Genomic DNA, 25,818 nt, shown 5'->3' on the forward strand with positions numbered 1-25,818 from the left:
CTATTCAGTCTTGAACAAAGAAGACTACGCGGCGATCTGATTCAAACATTCAAAATCCTAAAAGGTATAGACAATGTTGACCCAGGGGACGACTTTGACCTGAAAAAAGAAACAAGGACCATGGGTCACAAATGGAGATCAGATAAAGGGGCATTTAGAACAGAAAATTTTACACAGAGAATTGTGAGGGTCTGGAAACAACTCCCCATTAATGTTGTTGAAGTTGACACCCTGGGATCCTTCAAGAAGCTGCTTGATGAGATTCTGGGATCAATAAGCTACTAACAACCAAACGAGCAAGATGGGCCGAATGACCTCCTCGTTTGTAAACTTTCTTATGTTCTGATCTGATTGTGTCATATAGCTTGCGATTTTATTTTACGTGTTTTAGTAAAAATATACTTCACGTATTGTGCACTCAGCCATGGTTGTTCGATAAGTCCTCCAGCGGCCTTGTGCTCCACGCGAAACCGGCAGCTCTGCTGACCCTTCCCTGGGATCGAACGCCTTAAGCTGGCTGCTGGTGCTCTCGCATAAGCTGCTATCTTCGGTTGAAGTGTAAAATAAAAATTTGTTTTTATTATAAAAAATATGTTAAAATAACGGTAACTGTTTGTTTACTGTTTTGTGTGCGAACAAATTGTTTTCTCGGTTGTATTTCTGTTTTTTTTCCCACAGAAATACTAACGCGGTGGCTGGGCTCAGCTGTCCAGCGTTTGACAGACGTGCGCGCTGGGTCAAGCTGCTTTTCCCGCAGTGTCTCTGTACCACATTAAGATCTGCTTGCAGAGTTGGTGTGAAGACTGTTAGGTCTCTAGCAGTGGGCTTCCTTGGGTTTCGTGGTTAGCCAAAAAGCTTTCTAGGTGGGCATCCCTATCTCGCTTCTGTGGTAACTGTAGGTCTCAGACCTGCTCCCGTTCCCGCCTGTGCTCTGTACATCGAACAAGGTTACCTTTTCTGTTTCACTAGCAGTTGCTGGGCTCAGCTCTGCTTCGGGTCTGATTGCTCGCAGTCCTTCCCGCAGTGTTTCGTTGCTGCTCTGGTCTCTGCTTGCAGTGCCATTGCGAAGGCTCTCACGGTGACAGCAGGCTTCCTCCAGTCTTAGGGCTGTGTTGTGTTAAGCCAGAAGTATTCAGGTGGACATCCCCTCGTATTGCTTCTTATGTAACTAGGTCACTGATCTACCAAATTTCTTAGTGAACGGTAGTGGAAAGTGGACTTTCTTACTATAACAGTAGTGGACCGTGCTCTGCACTGTACTATACCGTGTGCACCGTTCTTATACCTTACACTGTACCGTGTGTGTCGTACACCGTACCCAGGGGTACTGTGCGCTTTATACTGACTGTATATACCATACATTGGGCATTATAATATATCATTAGCACTATACCGTATTGTTTACCGTACTGTGCATTGCCCACCATACTGTAATGCAGTGTGCATACTGTGCGCTGTACCATACTGTCGCACTGTATGTACTGTGCTTGTGCAGTATAGACGCGTTCTGTGTGTACAGTACATTGCACTATAGTAAACAGTGCAGGTGTTAAGCATTTGATACAAGACAAGACAGTATCATCTTTGATCTAATCAGCACTGGTTAGAGTCATTTACCACTGTTGTGGCACTGCCAGCTGCATAGCAGCATTGCTGTATACGTGTTCTCCTTGGGTACTAGTAATATATGCTATACTGTTATAGCGATTAGTTAAAGATTGTTTGCATTACGTACTACTGCGGCTGCATTATGCCGGGTTTTCATTCTTGTGACATACAAGAGGGGTCTCCCCACAGAGGACAGGCATGGCAGATGCGCTGCCTGTCTGGGTCCGGAGCATGCTAAAGAGGCACTGCCGACCACAATTATTGTGAGTTTGGTGTGTCCTTCTATATGTGTACATTAGAAAAACGAGTGTCCTCATCTTCTCCTTTCCCCTTCCCCTCCTCCGGTTTCCCATCCTAAGAAAAGGAAGAGAAAGAGCCACCGGTCTCATAGATCGGAGAGCTCTGAGCAGCTGGATAAGCTCTGGGTAGCTGTCTCCCAGCAGGGAAACATGTTAGCGGAACTGTTGCGCGACCGCACTGCTACACCTGCTCCCTCTGCACCATTACAGTCACAGGGAGCAGTACATGCAGAGTGGCAGCAAGAGGATCTGCTGTCTATCGCTGCTTCTGAGGAGGCAGTTAGTTCCCCTCTGAGAAGGTGACTCAGATGGCGCAACACCAGTAGTGCTTGTGTCATTAGCAGCTGAGCTTTTGCCACTTATTAAAAAGGCCCACAGATGTTTTGAATGTTCCATGGCCTGTAGATGACAAACGGAAACACTTCATTTTTGAGGATGATCCCGTTCCCCCTCAGGTGTTTCTTCCGGTGCACCCAGATTTCCTCTTTTGAGGTGCATTCATCCTGGGGTCACTCGGCTACAAAACTTGCTGCTTCACGTTCTTTGGGAGTGCTGTACAGCCTGCATGAGGCAGAAAAACTTTGCTAGGCTGATTTTCCACCACTCATCTTTGGTGCAAGCACCAAAGCTAGCGCTTTTAAATGAAGATGCTACCTGCCCGAAATAAGCAGTGCAGGGTTTCTGAAATTATACTTAAAAAGGCTCTCAACTGCTGCTTTTGCTGCACAACTGGGTAATTATAACAGCATCATGGTGGCTTACTAGAACTGTTTGTTGGGTCACAGACCCACACCACAGCAGCTTGAGGGACTGCGGCTGATGAATAGGAACCTGCTCCATATTTCAAAATTCAGTGGGTAGGAACCTGGCTGCTTTAGTAGCTGCAAGACTTCAGTTCTGGCTATCTCAGGCGCGGATGGGGATAAGGCATCATTGCTCGATGCTCCCATTACTCCAGGACACACTTTTGGTCCTGCGGTAGATGCTGCAGCACTCTCATCGGCGCAGGAGTCTACTAAGGAACTAGTGCGCCTGCTTCCAAAGAGGCCGCCTCCAGTACGTAGGCCTGCGCCAAACTGGAGACCGAGGCTCCAGCAGCCTCAGAGACCGGCACAGCCGGCTCCTGCTAAAGCCAGAGGGGGTTTCCACGACCGACCCATGGCCGAGCAAAGGAGGAACTTCAATAAGTTCTGTTGTCAAGCACAAACGCAAAAGCCTCCCGGCTAAGCAGCAGCCCTAGCAATTTGCTGTCACAGACCCAGGCCCTGTGACAGGGTGGCTGGACGGTGACGTCACGACAGAAGCAGGAACTTAAAAATACTGACACCAAACTGCAGTTTCCAAATAATAAAGACGTGGTGCGCCATTTTTATTAACAAAAATAAATAAAATATTCAAACAAAAACACTGTGTTCACAGAGCAAAATAAAAGGTTTAAAACAAATCACGAAACACAAAATAAATAAACTATACAGGTCAGGCTGGGCAGTCGCTGTCCCTGTTCCTGTATTAATTTTAGTTTCGTTTTTCTCTCTCCTCGCTCTCTACGCTCCTCTCATACACCCACCCCGAGCGCAGAGAGCTGCAGGCTTATATACTAGCTGGCAATTATTCTATTACCCCTCGGCCACAATCTGCACAAGTTTTTTTAAATTAAACTGCTGTGGATGGGGCTACCCATCCACGCTACTAAACAAACAAACAAATCAGCTACGTCGTCCTAAAAACATAAATAACAAAACAATAACCAAATACGCGGCTCTTCGTCGTCATATAAATACAGTAAACAAACAAACAAATACAAAATAACACGGGCGGAGGGGGAAACCCTGTTCTAAAATAAATACACAACAAACAAATAAATACACAACAAACAAATAAATTACTACCGCCCTGCTACAGGCCCCTTTTCAGGGAGTCACCTGGAGTACTGGCGTCAATGCACCTCGGACACCTGGGTGCTCAATACTGTACAGACCGGTTATTCACTACAGTTCAAAAACTGTCCTCCTCCATTTCAGGGCATGACTACAACGTTAGTCATGGATCTGCGAGACGCGTTGGTGTTGTCTCAGGAGGTGACAGCCCAGCTGCAGAAGTGGGCTATTTGCACAGTTCATCCTCATCACTTGGAAGAAAGTGAACTTAAGACGCTTACTTTCACATCCCAATAAAATCAGGAAGTTCCTCAGGTTCGCTTTCCAAGGGACAGCGTATGAGTTTCCGGTTCTACCGTTCTGCTTCTCTTTAGCCCCCCTTGCATTTTCAAAGTGCATGGAAGCTATTCTGGCCCTGTTGAGACTCCGGGCCATCAGAGTGCTCAATTACCTGGACGATCGGCTCATTTGTGCTCAATCTCCAGCGCAGGCAAGAGTTCACATGAAACTAGTCACAGATCACTTGTTAGTTAGGTGTGTCATTGAACTATGCAAAAGGCCAGCTCACACCTTCACAGACAGCCTCCTATTTAGGAGTGTGTCTGGATTCCAGGACCATGCTGACCACTCTGTCAGAGAATAGAGTGCAGAGAATGGCCGCTTATCTGAAGCTTTTTCAGCTCGCAAAAAGCTCACAATAGTGACGTTTCAGCGGCTCCTCAGCTTGATGGCAGCAGCTTCCCAGACCCTCCCCTTGGGTCTTCTGCACATGCGCCCTCTCCAAGGCTGGTTCAACAGCAGGGTTTTTCAGCCCGCATTGAACCGCGGCCGTCTGCTGACAGTGTCTCTCTACTATCTGCAGGCGATATCCTGGTGGACACAGCCTGCTCACCTGCATTTAGGCGTAGTGCTGGGCAGTGTTAGCTGGAGAGAGGTTGTCACCACTGATGGGTCCAGCCTCACCTGGTGCGCCATGTGGAACGGCAGGGGAGCGCAAGGAATATGGAGACCCCCATGGCAGGGTCTCCATATAAATATTCTGGAACTGCAGGCAGTGTTTCTAGCCTTGCAGAATTTTTTACAGGAGATGCAGGGCAGACATGTGCTTGTCTCGACAGACAACACTACTGTGGTGGCGTACATAAACCACAGTAGTGCCTCAGAATGGAATGGAGGCTTCACCCAGAAGTAGTGAGCCTCATTTGGAAACTGTTCGGGAGAGCACACGTGGGCCTGTTTGCCTCCCAAGAATCGACCCATTGCCCCCTTTGGTTCTCGATAATGGGAGCCGGGAACCCACTGGCAGTAGTGGCCAAGGCAGCTTCTGTATGCCTTTCCTCCACTCGCCATGCTCCTGTTGTGCTTAGAAAAGATCAGGCAAGACCGGGCCATGGTGTTATTAATAGCCCGTTACTGGCCCAGGAGACTCTGGTTTTCAACCCTTATACAGCTCCTGAGAGGCCAGCCGTGGAGTCTACCGAAACGGTGCGACCTGCCCAGTACGGCGCGCGGGACGTTGTGGCATCCCGACCCATCGAGCAGCTCTGGGTCTAGCCCCCGAACGACACCATTTGAACCGTCCCGGGGCTTTCTAATAGAGTCAGTAACACTCTACTGAATGCCAGAGAGCAATCCACACGCTCCCAGTATGGGTAGAAGTGGGTTATTTTTCAAATTTGGTGCCTGCCTAAGGGATTAGACCCTACAACCTGTCCCATAGCAGTTATACTGCAATTTTTACATGACCTATTTGATGAGGGGAAATCCCCCTCTACGTTTTAAAGGTCTATTTGGCAGCCATTTCGGCTTGTCATATTAAAATTGATTGTCTCCCCAGGAGCTATTTCCTGGCAGGGTAATTTTGTTAAGGGTGCTCGACGGCTTCGGCCGCCTGTGAAGGACATTGTCCCTCGTTGGAGGCTTAATGTTGTGCTGGAAGCGCTTATGAAGCCTCCCTTTTGAGTCCTTACAGTCAGTCCGTATAGTATTTTATTTTTACATGAAGTCATTGCAGCTGTGAGAGGAGCCAATGTCAAGGGTAGGACTATTAGGGGAAGGATTAATTAATTTATCTAGGGTAGCAAAAAAATCTGGGATTTTTTTTATTTGTTTTAATTAAATTAGAATAATATGATGATCTAGCCAATGCCAGAGCCTTCCTATATATAGCCAGGTGGCCCTTCCATGCGATGTAATGAACATGCAGTTTAGATTACTGACCCTCATATTTCATCTTTCGAGTTGTATCGTTGAACCACGGTGAGCTTTTCTTAAAACACTCTCCGAGTTTTGATTGGCGCTACAGTATCTAAGATACCAGTCAAGGTGGTGTTGTAGGTATTAACCAGCTCATCTACTGATGAGGACTCAGAGTGGTAATGAGCTCAATACATCAGAAAGCTTAACAGCAGCTGAATTAATTACCTGGGATTTAAATGTAAGGTCCACAGTCTTTATAGGTACTGGCAGATTCACCTCAAAAAAAATGTCAAGATGATCAGAAATAGTAAGATCTAGGGTTATGACATTCTTAGCAGCTAAACCACGAGAAAGGACCAGATCTAAAGTATGGCCACGATTATGCGTAGGACCTTTGACATGCAGGATATAATGTAAGGAATCCAGTAGCCTCAAAAATTCCAAGGAGTTAGAATCAGAATCAATGTCAACATGAAGGTCAAAATCACCCAATAAAAGATTCCTATCATATTTGACTGTCAATATAGATTGCAGATCCCCAAATTCAGTCAGAAATAGCAAGTTTGACTTAGGTGGTCGATACATAATTACAATATGAACAGGTAATAGACTGTTTAACCCTTAGCGGTCCATTTATTCAGTGCGTCTCAGGTGCGTCAGGTTCAATTTTATTTTCACACGCGCAGTTTATTTTAGTCGCGCTGTTTAAAAGTATTTTTTTTTTCAGTAAAACAGGTTTAAAAGGCACTGCATATCAACAGAACACTCAGTACTGCATCTCCAGCACTGCCCCACCCCTCGTTCGCTATATTTTTCAAATAACTCTCAATAGTACATACCGATAAATCATCTCTTGATCACTCATTTTATCACCAAACTCCTCAATAATGCGATCCAACTATAACATCTTAAAAAAAGCTGTGCAAATGTCTGTGATGTTCTTTGAGCGCTGGATGCGGAAGCAGCTATCTTGTTTGTTTATGTCCGTGTTATCTATGTGATGCTGGGGCTATCAGTATTCATGAGATACGCCCCCTTTTTTTTTTTCGGCTTCTCTCGGCTCCTATCTGTCTCTCGGCCATTGAATGGTTTTCTCTGATTTTTGGTAATAAGAATTTGTAGGGGTGTGTACCTTTAGCTTGATGATACGATATGTACCTTGATACAAGGGCTGCGATTCGATACTTATAACTAATAAAGCACAAAAAGTTGCTTATCAGTATAATCCAGTAATGCTAACTGCAAAAACTTGCCATCCTGAATAATTATAATGTTAATGAAACATGTGTTATTCAATGTCATTAACTGTGTTCCTGAAACAAATGTAAAGTTACCTGAAAAAAGAAACAAGGACCAGGGGTCACAAATGGAGATTAGATAAAGGGGCATTCAGAACAGAAAATAGGAGGCACTTTTTTACACAGAATTGTGAGGATCTGGAACCAACTCCCCAGTAATGTTGTTGAAGCTGACACCCTGGGATCCTTCAAGAAGCTGCTTGATGAGATTCTGGGATCAATAAGCTACTAACAACCAAACGAGCAAGATGGGCTGAATGGCCTCTCGTTTGTAAACGTTATGTTTTACAACTCCGAGCAAGACAGAACAAACATACTACTCATTTTTAAATAAAAAAAATATGTCTATACCAGATAATATATTCATATTGACAATAAGGCATCAAAACAAATGAGGCATTACCTTTTTTAAACCAAAAGTGAGTTGTTTTTTTCTGTGTATACATGAAATGCCTACAGCCCTGAAATTTCCAACATATGTTTATAATAAGTAACCTTCTAAAGTGTTGTGTGTTTTTTTTTTTATTTTATTTTAATTGTGTGGGGCACAATACATTTCTTTATGCAATATGGCGTTGTGGTCTGCTTTGCTAATGGCAAGAACAACTACAGCAGGGGAGCCCAGCTCAGGTCCTAGCAGGTTTTATAGGTCTCTTAAATCTCCAGCTGCTTAAGACTAAGAAAAAACGGTTACATTTGTCAAATTAAGCAATTAGGTGGAATGAAAACCAGAAATGTTCCAGCCCTCCAGGACTGGAGCTGTGCACCCCTGAACTACAGTGTTATTCACTTAAGGTTTTTCTTCAAAAACACTAACTGGTCAACATGTATGGCCTTGAGAGTACTTCTCTGTGCACTTACTGTCACCTGCTGTACTGAACACACTTTCTGATGGCACACTGGTATTGGGTATACACAGATAGTGCTTTGCTAGATTTGCTAGCAGTGGAAGTTCTGATTCACGCATTTTCCACCGTCTTAAAGCACTTGGGCCCAGATTTATAAAAGGATTGCACATGTTTTATGACTGTAAAACGGGCTCTGAGGGTTCTGAATTCTTGGATGGGATTTATAAAACACATGTAATGGCATAAACACACAATCAAGACATGATTTGCGGGGGCAATATGTCTATGCGCTTTAGCCCTTGAGGCATATGTAATTCTGTATGTGCATATGTAATTCTGGGGCGTTTCTGAACGAAACCGCTGAAATTGGGAGGGGATTTTGCAAATTAGGTCTATGAAATATTCCATCTAATTTATTAAAGCTGCCGGTAATTGCAGGCCTCGTATATTTGTGATTATTTTAAGAACTGAAAAGCAGGCATTAATTTGCCGCAGTCAGACAGTAAGTTATATAAAAGGCAAGGTGATGTGGGAGACTTGTCTGCAGCAAGAAGGAGACCTCATTTTCATGAACAAAAACATTTTATAACATTTTGCAAAAAGCTTGTTTTTTAACCCTTCTGATCAAGTCAGTTTGTAAATTACGGTTTATAATACTGGTACCGTATTGTTTTGCAAACTCCAATTTTCAATACGTGTTTCATAGCTTACATGACCAAACAGAAAGTCTGCAGATGGAGAATATAGAATCCATGTAAAAAAGGTTCTTAGAAGCACCTGAAAAAGTCTCCCCACAGTGGCAAAGCAAGGTTCTAATGAGAGCCTTTACTTCTAGAGTGTAGGCATTATTATAAGAACGGTGGAAGAGATTAAGAAAAGATGGAACGATATTCCGAGGCTCACGAAAGAAAGTCTCATATACATGTAATATCCTCATCCTCCACCGTTATTTTAGTAATGCCTACAGAATGTATTTTTTTGTAATATTGCATTCTGGTATTTAACAATACTGGTTCAGGCAGTATTGTTAAATTCGAGTTGGAAAGAAAATGGTAAAAAAAGTCAGAGGGACAGATGATGCAGTTATTTTGTAGCTAGAGCAAGTACAGTTTTTTGACTATATATACCATGCAGATATGCTTTAAAATCATACATAGAGTAAGAAATACAGACAAACATAATAAATAGGAGAGTTGTAACTGCATAAGACTTTAAGAAGATATAAGTCATAGTTAAACTGAACACTGTTCGTATGAAGCTGTATGGAGTTATTGTTGAACATATTGCTGTACAATGGAAGAATTATCCACCCGTTTGACTGCCATGGATGTAAGTAAATAATTTGTTGTTTCTGAAGTTTGAAAAGTCTATACGCCTGGAATTATTCTATACGAAATAAAAAAAAAAAAAAATTTTGAACTAATATGCGAAGCACAGTAACTGGATGATGCGTCGTGATGTATAAGCAACCTAGACTCCAAACTCTGAAGTGGTACATTTGTTTATCAAGAAGCCACCGCACATTCCATATTTTATTCATTTGTCTTGGTGATGTCTTTCCAGCTTGTAACACATCTTCATGTTACAAGTACTGCTTGTACCAAAATCTCCAATTCCATATTGGTAAATTTCAGTTTTCGCTTCTGAGCATCCTCATCACCATGGCTAGTACCAGGCTGAGGTCTTTGTGTGCCATTCATTCTTTTGGAATGTGTAGCCTACACACGCAGGGTTGACCCAAACCCGCTATTTATTGTGAGAAGTGTGTAATTCTCCACCGCTAATTGCGTTGAGTGGTATTTAAATTGGTTGATTGCGGAATCGCCTGCTTTAGCTAATTAGTCTTATAAGTAGGTAGTTATTTTGACGCTGAGTGCGGCCGTACTGAACACGCACATTATGTGGCTTTTTGCGGTCGGTTTTTCCCCTTTAGAAATTTAGGCCTTGGTACCTTCATTTTTTTGGGAGGAGGGACTTCATCTGAAACAGCAAATGAACGTTTTACTTCAAGACATTAGTTTGTATTTATCTACAAGTAGTTTATTAAACCTTTAAAAGGGTAGCTTAAAAGTTGCACCTCCTGCCTCTTGATGGTTTTTGGGCACCTGTGGTAAGGGGATGCCTTGATCATCTGTGACGTCACGTGGAGTCTCTAATCTCTCTTCAGGCATCTGGCAATGTATGAAAATAAATCAAAAGGAATCTGTCATACAGTATAATGTTACTTTGCAAATTATTGTATTCTAATTTTAATCAAGGAAGCCAGAGAAATCATACCAGTAAGCTTTGCTAGCTACAAATTCCAACAAGGTGCAGTTTATTAACCACTTCCTGCTTTTACCAAGGCCCTTTTAGAAACTAACCAACAGAACTTCCAATTAAATTTTTTCTGAGGAAATTTCTTAACGTGTGAAATATAAATAAAACAAACATAATATGCTTGTATTGCTGACTAAAGTTACATACCATCAATTGAACCTAAACTGAACAAGAAAAATTAATGCAGTCTTCATAAAGTTCTATTGATATGGCAATGTTTTGTCAACAGATTTATTATTTTTTTAATTTAATTTCCTCCCTATTAAAGTGGGTATTTATCCAGCTGGTAAGAAGCCTTGGATGCTAACATTTACAGTTACTGAATTTGATAAGAAATTCCTGACAGTTCAGCAGGTGAGTTGTATTGGTAACAGTACAATATTTTTTAATGTTTGTAATTGTATGTACTACAGTACGTACAGATAAGATAGTGACGAGCTTAGTTTTAAAATAGTGGTCTTTAGTAGAGTTTTTATCCAATGTCTACATTTAAATATTAAATAATGTAAATAAGTAAATTAAATATTTCAACTTGCCTTGTTTTCCCACAGCGTTGCTGCGTCAATGGTCAAGGTCATGATTTTTTTCTTCATCTGACAGGAAAGGCAGGGCTTTGAATCTCCTTCTAATGCAGTGGCAATCTTGAATTCATCTCGTACGTCGGTGTATCTCACCAGTTTGTTGGACATAGCGGTTTTCATGTCTTTTGATCAGCTGAGAGTCGGTGGCAGAGCTTTCGAAATGTTTCAGTACCTGGGCACGGAGAGGGGCAATCACTGAGACAGTTGGGGGCTGTTCTTCACACAAGTTGTTGCTCTTTTCATGGGACCCATTACCTTGAGACTGTGTCTTCGACGCTGGTTATGTCAGGTTTATTCAGAGGGCTCACTTCAGTTGCCCCTTTCCGAGACTCTTTCGACATTTGAGTTGCATGACGGCTGGTTGTTGCTCAAGAAATCTGTCAAGCATGTTGTACGAGCTGTTCCACCTTATTGTTACTGCTTGTTTTTCACGCAGAATGCTAGAAGCAGTAGGACTGCAATTTTAAAAAAATGACACAATCCTCCTCACCCTACCGAAGAGCCATGCAGCAGTCCCAATTCTCAGTCCTTTTTGTGAGCAAAGCACTTAACATGAGTAGTCATGTTGGCCTCTTCACTGTCTATCCTCATGTTACTTGCATTGTCGGTTACAAGTGCAGGGTTTTTTTCTGAAAGTTTCCATTCAGTGCAGGCTTCTTTCAGAACAGTGCAGATGTTTTTTCCCCATATGTGCTTCAGGTAGAACAACATTTTCCAATTCCCAGTCCGTAGTTATGTGACATACTCTTCTGTTGCACAAGATGTCCAACCATCTGTGGTTATCGCCACCCGCTCTGCCTTTCACACCAACTCTAGGACATCTCGTTGGACTTTGTGGTATAACTCTGAGATACATTTGTCGGTGAAGTACTGACGACTGGGTATGGTATATCTTGGCTCCAAAGTCTCCAGCAAGTCTTGAAAGCCATTGTTTTCGACAACACTGTAGGGTCTGAGGTCTTTGCAAATTAACTTGGCAATGGACGATGTAATTGCTTTAGCCTGTGCAGAATTCTGACCAGGTTTTTGATGCAGCTGGATGTTGCAGTTCTGTTTGTGTTGCAGCAGTGCAGTCTACGTCGAAATTGTGGCATCTCCTCAAGTGCACGGAAAGATTAGTTATATTTCCAGTGTACTTAACTTCTGTTCGGCATGTCTTGCAAATCGCATTTGACTTAACAAGCTTGTTTCCCTTTTCATTTGAAAAAAAACAAAATGCTTCCACACTTTGGATTTAAGCTTAGTTGGAGCGTTTTGTACAGGTTTGGGTTTATTCTCTTCGGTCTGTTGTTCTTTTGTGTCTGCCATCGTATGAGGAACGCACTGTAATGACGTAAACAATATCTGACCCCAGAAGTAAAGTAAATAAATTATCACACGCTGTCCCGCGCCGCTTTATTTTTCAGTAAACGATGTTGAATTATTTCGAAGCAAATTTAAAGCATTTTCGTTTCAGCTTTATTATTAGAATTCACACGTGGCAATACTGTCCTACAATCACTGCTTGACACTTTGATCATTACACTGTTTATGAACCATAGCCACGTTTTAAAACTGAGAGATAGTAAATGCTTATCGTAAAGGTTACCTAAATTTGAGGGCCATATACAGACGTGCTCAAATTTGTTGGTACCCCTCCACAAAAAACGAAGAATGCACAATTTCCTCTGAAATAACTTGAAACTGACAAAAGTAATTGGCATCCACCATTGTTTATTCCATATTTAATAGAAATTAGACTTTGCTTTTGATTTTTTATTCAACATAATATTGTAAATAAGAAAACAAATGAAAATGGCATGGACAAAAATGATGGGACCGCTAACCTAATATTTTGTTGCACAACCTTTAGAGGCAATCACTGCAATCAAACGTTTTCTGTAGCTCTCAATGAGACTTCTGCACCTGTTAACAGGTAGTTTGGCCCACTCTTCCTGAGCAAACTGCTCCAGCTGTCTCAGGTTTGATGGGTGCCTTCTCCAGACTGCAAGTTTCAGCTCTTTCCATAGATGTTCGATAGGATTCAGATCAGGACTAATAGAAGGCCACTTCAGAATAGTCCAATGTTTTGTTCTTATCCATTCTTGGGTGCTTTTAGCTGTGTGTTTTGGGTCATTATCCTGTTGGAGGACCCATGACCTGCGACTGAGACAGAGCTTTCTGACACTGGGCAGTACGTTTCGCTCCAGAATGCCTTGATAGTTTTGAGATTTCATTGTGCCCTGCACAGATTCAAGGCACCCTGTGCCAGGCGCAGCAAAGCAGCCCCAAAACATAACCGAGCCTCCTGCATGTTTCACTGTAGGGATGGTGTTCTTTTCTTTGAAAGCTTCATTTTTTCGTCTGTGAACATAGAGCTGATGTGACTTGCCAAAAAGCTCCAGTTTTGACTCATCTGTCCAAAGGACATTCTCCCAGAAGGATTGTGGCTTGTCAATTTGCATTTTAGCAAATTCCAGTCTGGCTTTTTTATGTTTTTCTGTCAAAAGTGGAGTCCTCCTGGGTCTTCTTCCATGGAGCCCACTTTCGCTCAAAAAGCGACGGATGGTGCGATCAGAAACTGACGTACCTTCACCTTGGAGTTCAGCTTGTATCTCTTTGGCAGTTATCCTTGGTTCTTTTTCTACCATTCGCACTATCCTTCTGTTCACTCTGGGGTCGATTTTCCTCTTGCGGCCGCGCCCAGGGAGGTTGGCTACAGTTCCATGGACCTTAAACTTCTTAATAATATTTGCAACTGTTGTCACAGGAACATCAAGCTGCTTGGAGATGGTCTTGTAGCCTTTACCATGCTTGTCTATTATTTTCTTTCTGATCTCCTCAGACAACTCTCTCCTTTGCTTTCTCTGGTCCATGTTCAGTGTGGTGCACACAATGATACCAAACAGCACAGTGACTACTTTTCTCCATTTAAATAGGCTGAATGACTGATTACAAGATTGGAAACATGTGTGATACTAATTAAAGAAACTAATTATTTTGAAATATCGCTATAATGCAATTATTTATTATCTTTTCTAAGGGGTACCAACAAATGTGTCCAGGCCATTTTAGAATATCTTTGTAGAATAAGCAATAATTCATCTCTTTTCACAGCTTCTTTGCTTTATTCTATGACATACCAAAGGCATGCAAGTATACATGATAAAATAGCTTTTAATTTCATCACTTTTCAGGAGGAATGAAGCATTATTTCAATGAGCTGTAAGGGTACCAACAAATTTGAGCACGTCTATAGAACCTTAAATACTGTATCTGATTTTTAGAAAGGCCGCCTTTGTTCTCCAAGTTGCTGCAGTGACATTGTAGATGCTATAATGAGTTACTGTAAATGAGATATATGTGTTTTAGCAGACATATTTCATTAAGTAAACATTTATTTTAAATGCAAAACTGTGTGGCATTTCTTTGTGAATGTGCCAAGTGAAAAACAGCAATTAAAAACCGTCAATCCCCCAAGGTAGCAAATCAGCCAAAATTTAATACCAGCCAAAATTTCCAGATAAACGGTATATATTAACTTAACACTAACCGCCGGATTTTCGAACTACCTAGAACCGCCACGTGGGTCACTGTGACCCATACATTTTCAAACTGCTTCCTTATGAAAATGAAAGACATACTATCGGACACAACCTGACAAGTTTTATTAATGAACATCATATCTAACATTAGAAACACCGTATTAAAAAATGGAAAATTAACATAAAAGGCTTTATTTTTAAAATGAGCGCATATACAGCACGACTACAAACAGTGAAAAAATGTAATAACATTTAAAAAGAAGTGGTTATGTACAGGTGTAAACAGGTATATGTACATACAAAACTGTAAAACCAAAATTGTTTCTAATACTACAGGGTTCCCACGGATCCTTAAGTCTTAGTCTTAAATTAGTTTTTCAATTAAGGCCTTGAAAGGTCTTAAATATGACTGATTTTCAGTTGAAGGTCTTAAAAAGGTCTTATTATTTTTTTCTATAAAAATAAAAAACACGATACCAAGTTCTGAAAACTGCCATGCGTATCCGAATATTAAAAAAGAAACCGCCCGTACCCTAAGCAATGATCGCTAGCAAACGTGATTGTAAGTAAATGAAAACATACAACAGATAAACTAGAAAATATCAGCACGAACAAGGCACAGTAAATGTTTAAGATTTAGATTTTGACTATAAACCGACTACACTTTTCATCACTGACTTCTATTAATTTACCGAACCAAAGAAGTATCATCAGTGCACTCGTCACACAAAGGATTCGGTCAAATGACGTGAAATGTAGTAGCCACATACACCAATGCAGATCATCAGAAAGTCTATGTACTACTAGAACTTGTCTGAAACTTTAGGCGTTTGAATTTTTATTTTAAACGGTATTGTAAAGATGTTGCCGTCTCCTCGAGTTGATACGACTACTAGCGAGCTCAATTGTGTTGTGGGGATTTGGGTTTTATGTATTAAAAAATGAATACAATATTATTTCCATTTTAAAAAAAAATGCTGCTTAACCTACCTTAACTGTGTCTTTGACATAAATGACATTTCCTATCATGATCGCTCATTGAAGGAGCAAAGATGGAGGGGAATTCCTTTGGAACTTCAGGTACCTCAGTAAATAATTGTTATAACTTGTTAACGCCAAAGCAGATACTGTGTGTGGTAGTTTCGCTCTCATTAGAATCAATTTCTACAGTCACTCGTATTCGATATCCCTTTCAAACCCCTACTGTATTGTATTGCTAATTTAATCAAATACGTGGAGGAGGGGTGCGCGTCTGTGTGTGTGTGAAATAGAGAGAATGTAGATTACGTTGTTGCATATTTAAACCTATAACAAACTTGTAGTAGCTAAAAGTTGTATTCTAGTCTGTTCAAAAGCGCAGCACTCGCTCGTAGTACAAAATATTTATGAAAGTCTTCAAATTATTCATCTGACGACCGCTTGACGGCCAATCTCCCACGCCAATGTTTCAATCTAATAAATATTTTGTACTAGGAGCGAGTGTTGCGCTTTTTGAACAGATTTGATTGTATTATTTTGGATGCACCTCGACTCGAGTTGGTTCAGAGCACAGACGTCAATGAAATAAATATTGACATTGCTACAGCCTAATGTTATAACTGTTATAAACTTGTTTTTATCGCAATATTGAACATTTGTGCAGTACATGTCCCTGAAGTATAAGTTCTCATGCTGGAATTTGCAGAGTATGACATTAGCAATATCCACGTGTGGCGACCGCCACATAAATGATGTTAAAAATGCATCATTATCTGTTCTTTAATTAGAATGGATTAAACCTGGCCAGGTTAAATGTTCTTCTCTGCCTTGTTTATTAACTTATCTCCTGTTTGGCTTAGTTGTCCAGGCTTGAGGGGGATTTGTCAGGGTTCATTGTATTTATTTTTTCTATGTGAAGGCTCTTCTATTATGCCAGTTGCTGTAATTGTTTTAATTAAAGCCAGCTGGGTTTCATTGATAAAAAAAGGGTATTGTGGGAAATGGGTAGATGGCCTGAAAGGAGAGCTGAGCTGTGTTTGCAGGAAGCAGGAAACGGCTCGAGAGATTGTTGCGGTTTCTTTTTTGCTTTTTAAATTATTTAAGCTTATCTAGAAACGATGTAACATTTTTTCTGAAGTAGTACTGAGCTAACTGTCACGGATACAGCTCTGGAATGCTGTTCGTTTTTTATATATAAAATTTTATATTTGCAACCCAGGAATAACGCGCAGTGGGTCCTCGGACACGACAGGAAGGGGTGAGACGGTCTGTTAGACTTTTCCTTTTTTGTGCTGGACAATGCTGGATTACAATTGTTTTTTTTATAGTATTATGGGCGTTTGTTTTGATACTTTATTTTTCTTTGGAGTATGTTTCTTGCAAGTTTGTTTTGTCTTGAAGCACGATTGACTTTGTCTTGTTTTTTGTTTTTTATTCTTGAATAAGGAACTTTGTAACTGCGTTAATTTACATGGACTGGTTTTCTTTTTGTTAATACTTTTTGATTGTGTTTCAAACTGTTTTGTGTACCATTCTTACCAGCAATATCCAGGGTTAACAGGGTCATTTTGAGTGGTCTTTGCCGTATTACTTGCTGTTTCACTTCCAAAATATTTATACCAGTGTATACACTATGCATTTTATTGTGCTATGAGGTTTCTTAGAGCAATGTTTAAGGCATATTTTGCTTCCTTTGGATTGACATTGTACTGTTCTACAGTTTTTTGCCACTGTAAAAAGGTTACTGAAGATTAAAACACTCTTACCCACGAACTTTTGGTCCCATTATTCGCTGTCAATCAGTCTTTAATTCTCTGTTTTTTTAAATCTGTTCGTTTTGGCTTGTGTCTCAAAAGTCTGGTTGTTACACACGGTCCTATTATACACGCATAGTACTTACATATTCACAATGCATTACTGTATGCTTTCAATTATATAGATAGGAATAATGCTACTGTAATATGTATTTATAATTGTTTTTGGTCAGTGGTAGAAGTCCAAACACAAGCAGAAAGCTGCTGAAACCTCGTCACAGTGGGAGTGGGGCAAAGGACCTCACTTCCAGGCAGAAATTGATTTTAAAGAATCTTGAATTCTTAAAGCCATTTCTTGTGCACCGTCATAATGAAACCAGTTTGGAAGCAAGTAAAAGATTTTTTTTTAATGAGAATATTTTTCTAGTATTTAATGTTTTTTCATATCGGAGAAATATTAATAGCAAAATCTACATAAGCCAATTGCACGTCCAAATGGATCTTCTCCGCGTTTTCTTCTTTTATCTGTGCAAAACAATGCACAGACAACGGCGATCGCCTCCTCGCTTGAGTCCACGATTCTCCCAAATGATGTCTGCGATTCTGCAATGAAAATAGGCGCAGTCCCTGACAGGATATTATTATTATTATTATTATTATTATTATTATTATTATTATTATTATTATTATTATTATTTATTTCTTAGCAGACGCCCTTATCCAGGGCGACTTACAATTGTTACAAGATATCACATTATACATTATTTCACATTATACAGATATCACATTATTTTTACATACAATTACCCATTTATACAGTTGGGTTTTTACTGGAGCAATCTAGGTAAAGTACCTTGCTCAAGGGTACAACAGCAGTGTCCTCCACTGGGGATTGAACCCACAACCCTCCGGTCAAGAGTCCAGAGCCCTAACCACTACTCCACACTGCTGCCCCAGTGTGATATCTCGTATAGTGTGTGTAGCTTGCAATCCCCCGATCTACAGTGAGAAATCATAACTTAATCGGTATGTGTGCGTGGCGCTGCGTCTCCCGATTTGAAAACATCATGTAGTGTAAACCTGGCTTTAGGTGAACGATGGGAATCGGATCAGAGTCCCCATTGAAGCGGTTCTTTTGATTCACCCTATGAACAAGCTGCGTGCCGCACAGGAGTCGAGTTACCAGCCTATCGAGTGGCTGATTTGTTCGTTGTAACAAGGAAACCGGGTTGTCAGTGTTATGAAACTGAAGACCGTATGTGCCATGTTGGATCCAAATTCCTGCTTACTTGGTGCATGATAAGAACTCTGTGTGAGCCAAAATGGCATCAGTTACATCCTCCAGACCATAGCTATGTATCTATGATCCAGACGGTGTGTATTTTCTAGAGAGCTGCTTCACGCTGTCAGAAAATCAGTTTGTGCACCATCATTATTTTAAATTTCTTACAGTTCTTCTTAGTTTACTATGTACGTAACCTTGTGTAAGTCTGACAAACAAAAAATAAATAAAATGAATCAGTACTCGTTGTAGCCTATGCGTGTTGCTGAATAAACACAACGGATTAGTTCCACAAATACCACTCGTTCGAGCCTCTCTTTGTTGTTGTAAAAAAACAATGAGTGATTCCAAATGTATAGAAAAAAAACAAGAAAGAAATGCAATGGACTATTTTCTTTTTTTTTTTTTTTAAAGATTAAATTCGATTGATACTGATGGCTAAATAATGCTAATGGTTCAAACTGTTATGTTATCTCCAGGATTATATATTTAATTTAATGTTTATAACATGTCAGAACGTAGGTCAAGTGAGTGCTGTTTTTTTCAGCTTTGACAGCTCTTAATGTCATTTAAGATTTCATAAATATATAATTGAGTTGTTTGTTGATCAGCTGGAATGAACTGCAGCTCTATTGATTAAAGAAAGATTGAACAATAACCCTTGTCATCAACTGTTATCATTGCATTGGTACTGTATGTATTGTACTAGCATCAAAATGATTGATTCTTTTACAATTCATACAGCCTGAATAAATAATTGTTAGATGGTATTTGAACTGGTCACAATTTTAGTATTTACATTTGGTATGCTTGATGTGAAAATGGGTCTTACATTTTCTAAAGATTGGTCTTAAAAAGGTCTTAAATTTGCTCAGCTGAGAGCTGCAGGAACCATGTACTACATAAAAAGAAAATATAACACTACTTACGGTATGACGGCTGCATTGTACTCTAGAGGAGCGTAGACGTCTTCCAGCTGACTGTGCCTGCATCCAGGAGCTGTGTTGTAAACACAGACACAGTTCCATTGAACACTATTGTGTAAACACGTGTAAACTGGTACATACAAACCTGTAAAACCAGTGTGTTATTTTTTCCCAAAAGTAATATAAAAAAGAATATATAACATACGTTTCAAATTAGGCACATTGTTATCCTACCTGTCGTTTTCAGTTTGCTGTATGCATCTGAGTGCAGCTTGCTGTATTCCAATCAAAATGACTACTTTCAAGATTAAATATTTCCTTCTTTTCCCAGTTGCATTTGTGGAACAAAACGAAGGATTGATGTCTCCCAGATACATTGAAAAATAAACAACTAGGCTTTCACTGAGTTTGCATCTTGACAAATCCACAATCATAGCAATCTCTGTCTCGTAGTCAGTCTACAAACAAAGAAAGGCTTGAAATAAAAACACGTGAGGAGGAGGCATGTCTTGTTTGCTGCATTTACAAACAAAATAGAATATCTTGCGTTATGTTAAAAGACATGTATTGTAATGCATGGGTCACAGTGACCCACGTGGCGTTTCTAGGTAGAACTGTTTATCATTTTTGCGATTCTGGCTATAAAACGCCGTCAGGATATTTAATTAATATATTTAGGAAAAGTCAAAAACGGACACACATACGATTTACAATGGAAGAGTAATTAACATTTTAAATGCAAAATGGGTCAAACAGAGAAGCCACAGACATGTTAGATTTTTTTTTTATTGGTATAAGTATATATGTGGGTGTGTGGGGGGCAGGGCGGGGGCATTGGCGTCAAGTACCACAGACAAGGGGTGGGGGTGGGGGGGCTAGGTCCAAAAAGTTTGAGAACCGCTGATCTAGAGGATGCAGTATGTGTTACTCAGAGTTCAGGAGCTGCTTTTAAGTTCTTGTTGCACTGTCTTAGACATGTGTAACACAGGCTAGATCAGCCAGTCCTTACATTAGCCAGTGCCATCTAGGGCACAGCTACAGTAAAACTTAAACTTGATCCAAAGTGGCAGATCACTAGATGGCGCTGGCTAATGTAAAGATTGTCTGACCCAGCCTGGGCTGCATACGTCTGTGGCAGGCAGCAGGAACTGAAGAGCAGCTCCTGAACTCAAAGCATCTTAAGAGACTTATTTTTTGTTTTATATCTTAATGCTTAATGATAACTTCTCTCTCTCCTCTCTCTCTCTCTCTCTCTCTCTCTCTCTCTCTCTCTCTCTCTCTCTCTCTCTCTCTCTCTCTCTCTCTCTCTCTCTCTCTCTCTCTCAGGATGGCCCCAGAGGTGATTCTGGCGATGGATGAAGGGCAGTATGATGGGAAGGTGGATGTCTGGTCACTGGGAATCACCTGCATTGAACTGGGTGAGTCCCTACTGGTCATATCCACCTGTGCATCTATAGGGGGCGTCTATCACTAAGATGTGCCACACTGTTTCATTATTCTTATTTAACATTCTTATTTATCTGTTATAACTCCCATCCCCATTGGAACCTATTAGCAGCAGCTACACTCATATTTTCTCTGAGTGTAGATCTCAACCGGTTCTATATAAACAGATTACATGTGTTAATACTGTGGTTTCATCTTTTTATTTAATTTTTTTCTATTTAGATTTAATGCTTTCTCATAAGTTTTAATGCTGGCTGTATTCACTTTGATTTGTTATCTCTCACTCTCTTCAGCTGAGAGGAAACCTCCCTTGTTCAACATGAATGCAATGAGTGCCTTGTATCACATCGCCCAGAACGAATCACCCACACTGCAGTCAAACCACTGGTGAGAACATCCCTCTGTGTCTCCATCCCTCTCTCTGTTTTTCTCCCTCCCTCTCTCCTATCTATCTATCCCTCTCTCCATCCATACCTCTATGTGTAACCCTTCATTCTTGCATCCTTCCATCCCTTTAACAGTAGGTAAGGTAATTATTTATAAGTTTAATTTGTATACTGTAAGTTTTATATAAGTTTAATATGTATACTCTACACTGGGCAGCAGTGTGGAGTAGTGGTTAGGGCTCTGGACTGTTGACTGGAGGGTTGTGGGTTCAATCCCAGGTGGGGGACACTGCTGCTCTACCCTTGAGCAAGGTACTTTACCTAGATTGCTCCAGTAAAAACCCAACTGTATAAATGGGTAATTGTATGTAAAAATGTGTAAAAAAATAATGTAATTGTATGTAAAAATAATGTGATATCTTGTAACAATTGTAAGTCGCCCTGGATAAGGGTGTCAGCTAAGAAATAAATAATAAATATACATTCCCCCCACTTACACACCGCTGTTAGTGTGTAGTTTGTGTTTTTTAGTACTCTGATTGATCAAGCTATTGAAAGAAACCTCTGCTCTGTCTGTCTGCAGGTCAGATTACTTCCGGAACTTTGTGGATTCCTGCCTGCAGAAGATTCCGCAAGACCGGCCCACTTCTGATGTTCTGCTCAAGGTAATTCAGCAGAGAGCATTGTGGGGGTTGTAGTCCAAAATAAGACTCCTGTTTCATAGCCGTTTCACCCACTCCAGGTTTTACTACCAGCTTGATCAGCCACAGTGTATAGGTAACAAGGTGTGTCTTAAACTCAGAGTGAAACCAGGAGCGGATCAAACTGCTATGCAACGAGAGTCTTATTTACATCCCTGTGATGATAACCAGCATTATTATTACAGGGATGGGAAACGGACTCCTATTGCACACTCTGGTTTCTCAAGCTCGTCATAAAATCTGGAATGGATCAAAATGCTATGTAATGGGAGCCTTATTTCCATGCCTGAATTGGTAAACAATAGTACATCAAAGTTGAATTGTTTAGATTTTTTTGCTGGGCCCCCCTTTGGAAATGTTTCAGGCTGTGATGACCCACCACCCCCAGTAAGTTATCACGAAATTACTCTGCATGCTACATAGGAACGCTAAATGAAGCATGGACATGCAATCAATTTCTGCAGTCAACGGCGCCCAAGCCTTTCTAAGTGTGGGTGGGGTGCAGGATCCACAGGTGAGGGGGTTTGGGGGGTAGCAACGGTTTTCAGCAATGAATAAATAATATTTTTAGTCAGTATAAAATGCACTTTTTATTTTGACCAAACATCTCCACTGTAAAACAAATACTCAGGCTATAAATGAAACCATGGCATAATATTAGACCCACAGAGTCGGAAGTGTTTAAGTCAACAGCAAGCCTGTCATTTGTGTTTCTGCTTCAAGATGGTTGTTCTGTGGGAATTAAAATGTAATTTAATTGCCATCAGAAACGGAGCAAAGCATCTGAAAAAATTGTGTCTAACCTTTCGCAGCCGAAGGCAGTTCTGGGAGCTGGAAGTATAGTACTTGCGAACAAACAGAGTTCGCCAATGATTGTAGCAATAATCATAACATCGTCCAAGGATTGTGGTAAATTGAGAAACAGTGTGAAACACAAAAAAAACATGAGTATTTAAAGGTTTTTTGACCGTCGCAAGCATCTGGACACTTCTGCCCCTTTTACACTGGCACACCCGAGCCGATCCGAGCCCAGCCAGCCTGGTATGGCTGGGGTTCCTTGAGCTGCTTTTACTGAAGAGCTGAGACCGAATGTCGTAATGAACGTGCCGAGTCGCAGAGAATACAGATGAGGTGTATGATCAAGGTCGTGTTTCTTTTCTCATGCTTTGTCATTCAAACATTTGCATGTAGTATGAACTTTGTAGCCTAAAATTAGTAATAATGATAATAAAAAATAACCATGAAGTCATGCTTGAATATGTTGATTATGATAGCTCTATACAACGGTCCTTATTTTTCGGTGTTTTTATTTACGATTAAGTTATTTATAAAGCGACTTTAAAGCCATAAGTCTTATTTCATTATTTCTGTTTAACTTAACAGAAGGACCCAAGTTAAATCAAAACATCCCTCAAATAATTACCAACTGTTAATGTGTGGAGATTCACATTTAGTGAAATCTACAAAAAAAACTGTACAGATTGGTAATACTTTGGTTTAACATTGTTAATCTGAAGACAACTTCAACGACCAGCATCACGACGAAGGTCAATAACCCCGCCCACAGCCTGCTTCGGCCCCGAGCCAGATTCAGATATGTTATAGGGCCGGAGTTTCACGGTTCAGGTCAGGTATATTACCAGTGTAAAAGGGGGAGGTCTTGCTTCATATTACACCATTTACTGTTAAATGTGTATGCGCTTTAATGTACTGCTAAGGCTCTTAAGTAGGACTTCTGTTTTATTGATTTTTTGGGGGGTTTTCGGTGCTTTATTTTTTTTATCTATTTTCGAGTTTTATGTGAATTTGTTTTTTCTGGGCTTTCGCTTGTGTATACTGTATGAAATGATTGTTTTCAGTTAATTTCCAAAGTGCTTGGACGTTTTTTTTGTCACCATATGTGTAGTAACTCAACAGTACTTATTTCCTTTGCTGTCTTCCACAACGAAATCGCCACAATTTGCAATTCTGTTTTAAATTCTCAGTAACTAATATCTTATAAATCCTGCGAACAAGCCTTCTACTGTAATTGCAATCTTGTTTTAAATCTTGCAAGTGGAGGCTCTAATAGAAATGCCACTCTGAAATTTGCTGCCACTCAGTAGTTGGAGTGGGTTTAAAGTATTCAGAAGAAATCAATGATAGATACGATCTATCCATCTATCTATCTATCTATCTATCTATCTATCTATCTATCTATCTATCTCTCTGTCTATCTATCTCTCTGTCTATCTCTCTCTATCTCTCTATCTCTCTCTCTCTATCTCTGTCTATCCCTCTCTCTATCTCTATCTATCTCTCTCTATCTATCTATATCTCTATCTATCTATCTTATCTATCTGTCTATCTATCTCTCTATCTATCTATCGAGGGTCTGGAACCAACTCCCCAGTAATGTTGTTGAAGCTGACACCCTGGGATCCTTCAAGAAGCTGCTTGATGAGATTCTGGGATCAATAAGCTACTAACAACCAAACAAGCAAGATGGGCTGAATGGCCTCCTCTCGTTTGTAAACTGTATTATGTTCTTATCTATCTATCTATCTATCTATCTCTGTCTATCTAATTTTTTTTTTTTTTGTAGTAGGTTTTTTTTTTTAATGGGAAAGGAGTAAAGTCCATGTGAATTGAGTAACCATTTCCAGTGTTTCCATTTTTGTATCATGTATATTGGTTACTGAAAATCACAAGCCCTAATCTTAAGGTTATGTCAGTATTTTTGGTGATCATGCAACCACCCCTACAATAGCCTTGTGATCCCCTTTTGGGTCGGGACCCCCATTTTGAGAAATGCTGGTTTAGTTGGTGCTGTTGCCTCACTCTGTTAATCCACCCCCTCACATCATTGATCAAAATTCCAATTAGCAGGATTCTGCTAAACCTGAGCTCCTTACAGTGGGAACAAATGACTTCAATTGAAGTCACTGTTTGTTAACCAATTAAATTGGCTTCAAATGAAAGCTGTTGAACCATCACAAAAATTATGAATGTCATCAATTCCAACTCCAAAAAAAGGAATTTGAAATTAAAAACAGGAAATAACCCCAACCCTGGTACAGACAGATTCACTCTCCACTCTCTTCTCCCCCCCCCCCCAGCACCGGTTCCTGGTGAGAGAGCGCCCCCTGTCGGTGGTGATGGATCTGATTCAGCGCACCAAGGATGCGGTGCGGGAGCTCGATAACCTGCAGTATCGCAAGATGAAGAAGATCCTGTTTCAAGAGGCGCACAACGGGCCAGCACAGGAGGGGCCGGAGGAGGAGGAGGTGAGGGCATTGTGGGGGCTGTAGTCTCGGAGCAGGGCATTGTGGGGGCTGTAGTTCTCTCTGTGTCTTGTTTCAGGAGGTAGAGCAGTGTATTTAATCCACTCTGGCACAGTGAACAGCATAGAGAGCAGGGCATTGTGGGAGGAGCTGCAGTCTCAGAGCTGGGCATTGTGGGGTCTCTCTCTCTCTCTCTCTCTCTCTCTCTCTCTCTCTCTCATATATTGTGTTTCTGTATCTCTTGTTTTAGGAGGTAGAGCAGTACCACTCTGGCACAGTGAACAGCATGGAGAGCTCTCACTCCCTGCCCAGCATGTCAATCAGTGCGAGCTCTCAGAGCAGCTCCGTGAACAGCCTGGCCGGCGGCTCGGACGACAGCGGCGAGATCGCCATGATGCAGGAGGGAGAGCACACCGTGACTTCAAACAGCTCCGTTATCCACCGGCCCCCGGTCAGTTTATACAAAAGTATTGCAAAGCACTGTACAGTACATAGCAGAAAAAAAGAACAAAATACATTTGTATAGCAT

General features: G+C 40.7%; 1 protein-coding gene across 2 annotated transcripts in view; it reads left to right on the forward strand.

The window, feature by feature from the left end:
* Positions 1-25,818, forward strand: part of LOC117399038 (serine/threonine-protein kinase TAO2-like) — a 75,594-nt gene that overhangs the window by 29,981 nt on the left and 19,795 nt on the right. For both annotated transcript variants that reach the window (XM_033998185.3, XM_033998184.3), the window contains exons 8-12: positions 20,820-20,911; positions 21,233-21,326; positions 21,909-21,990; positions 25,125-25,292; positions 25,540-25,740. In XM_033998185.3, coding sequence (XP_033854076.1) covers positions 20,820-20,911; positions 21,233-21,326; positions 21,909-21,990; positions 25,125-25,292; positions 25,540-25,740 — 637 coding nt within the window. The remainder of the gene's footprint in view (positions 1-20,819; positions 20,912-21,232; positions 21,327-21,908; positions 21,991-25,124; positions 25,293-25,539; positions 25,741-25,818) is intronic.

The sequence above is a fragment of the Acipenser ruthenus genome, chromosome 44, assembly GCF_902713425.1.
Source record: "Acipenser ruthenus chromosome 44, fAciRut3.2 maternal haplotype, whole genome shotgun sequence".
NCBI lineage: Eukaryota > Metazoa > Chordata > Actinopteri > Acipenseriformes > Acipenseridae > Acipenser > Acipenser ruthenus.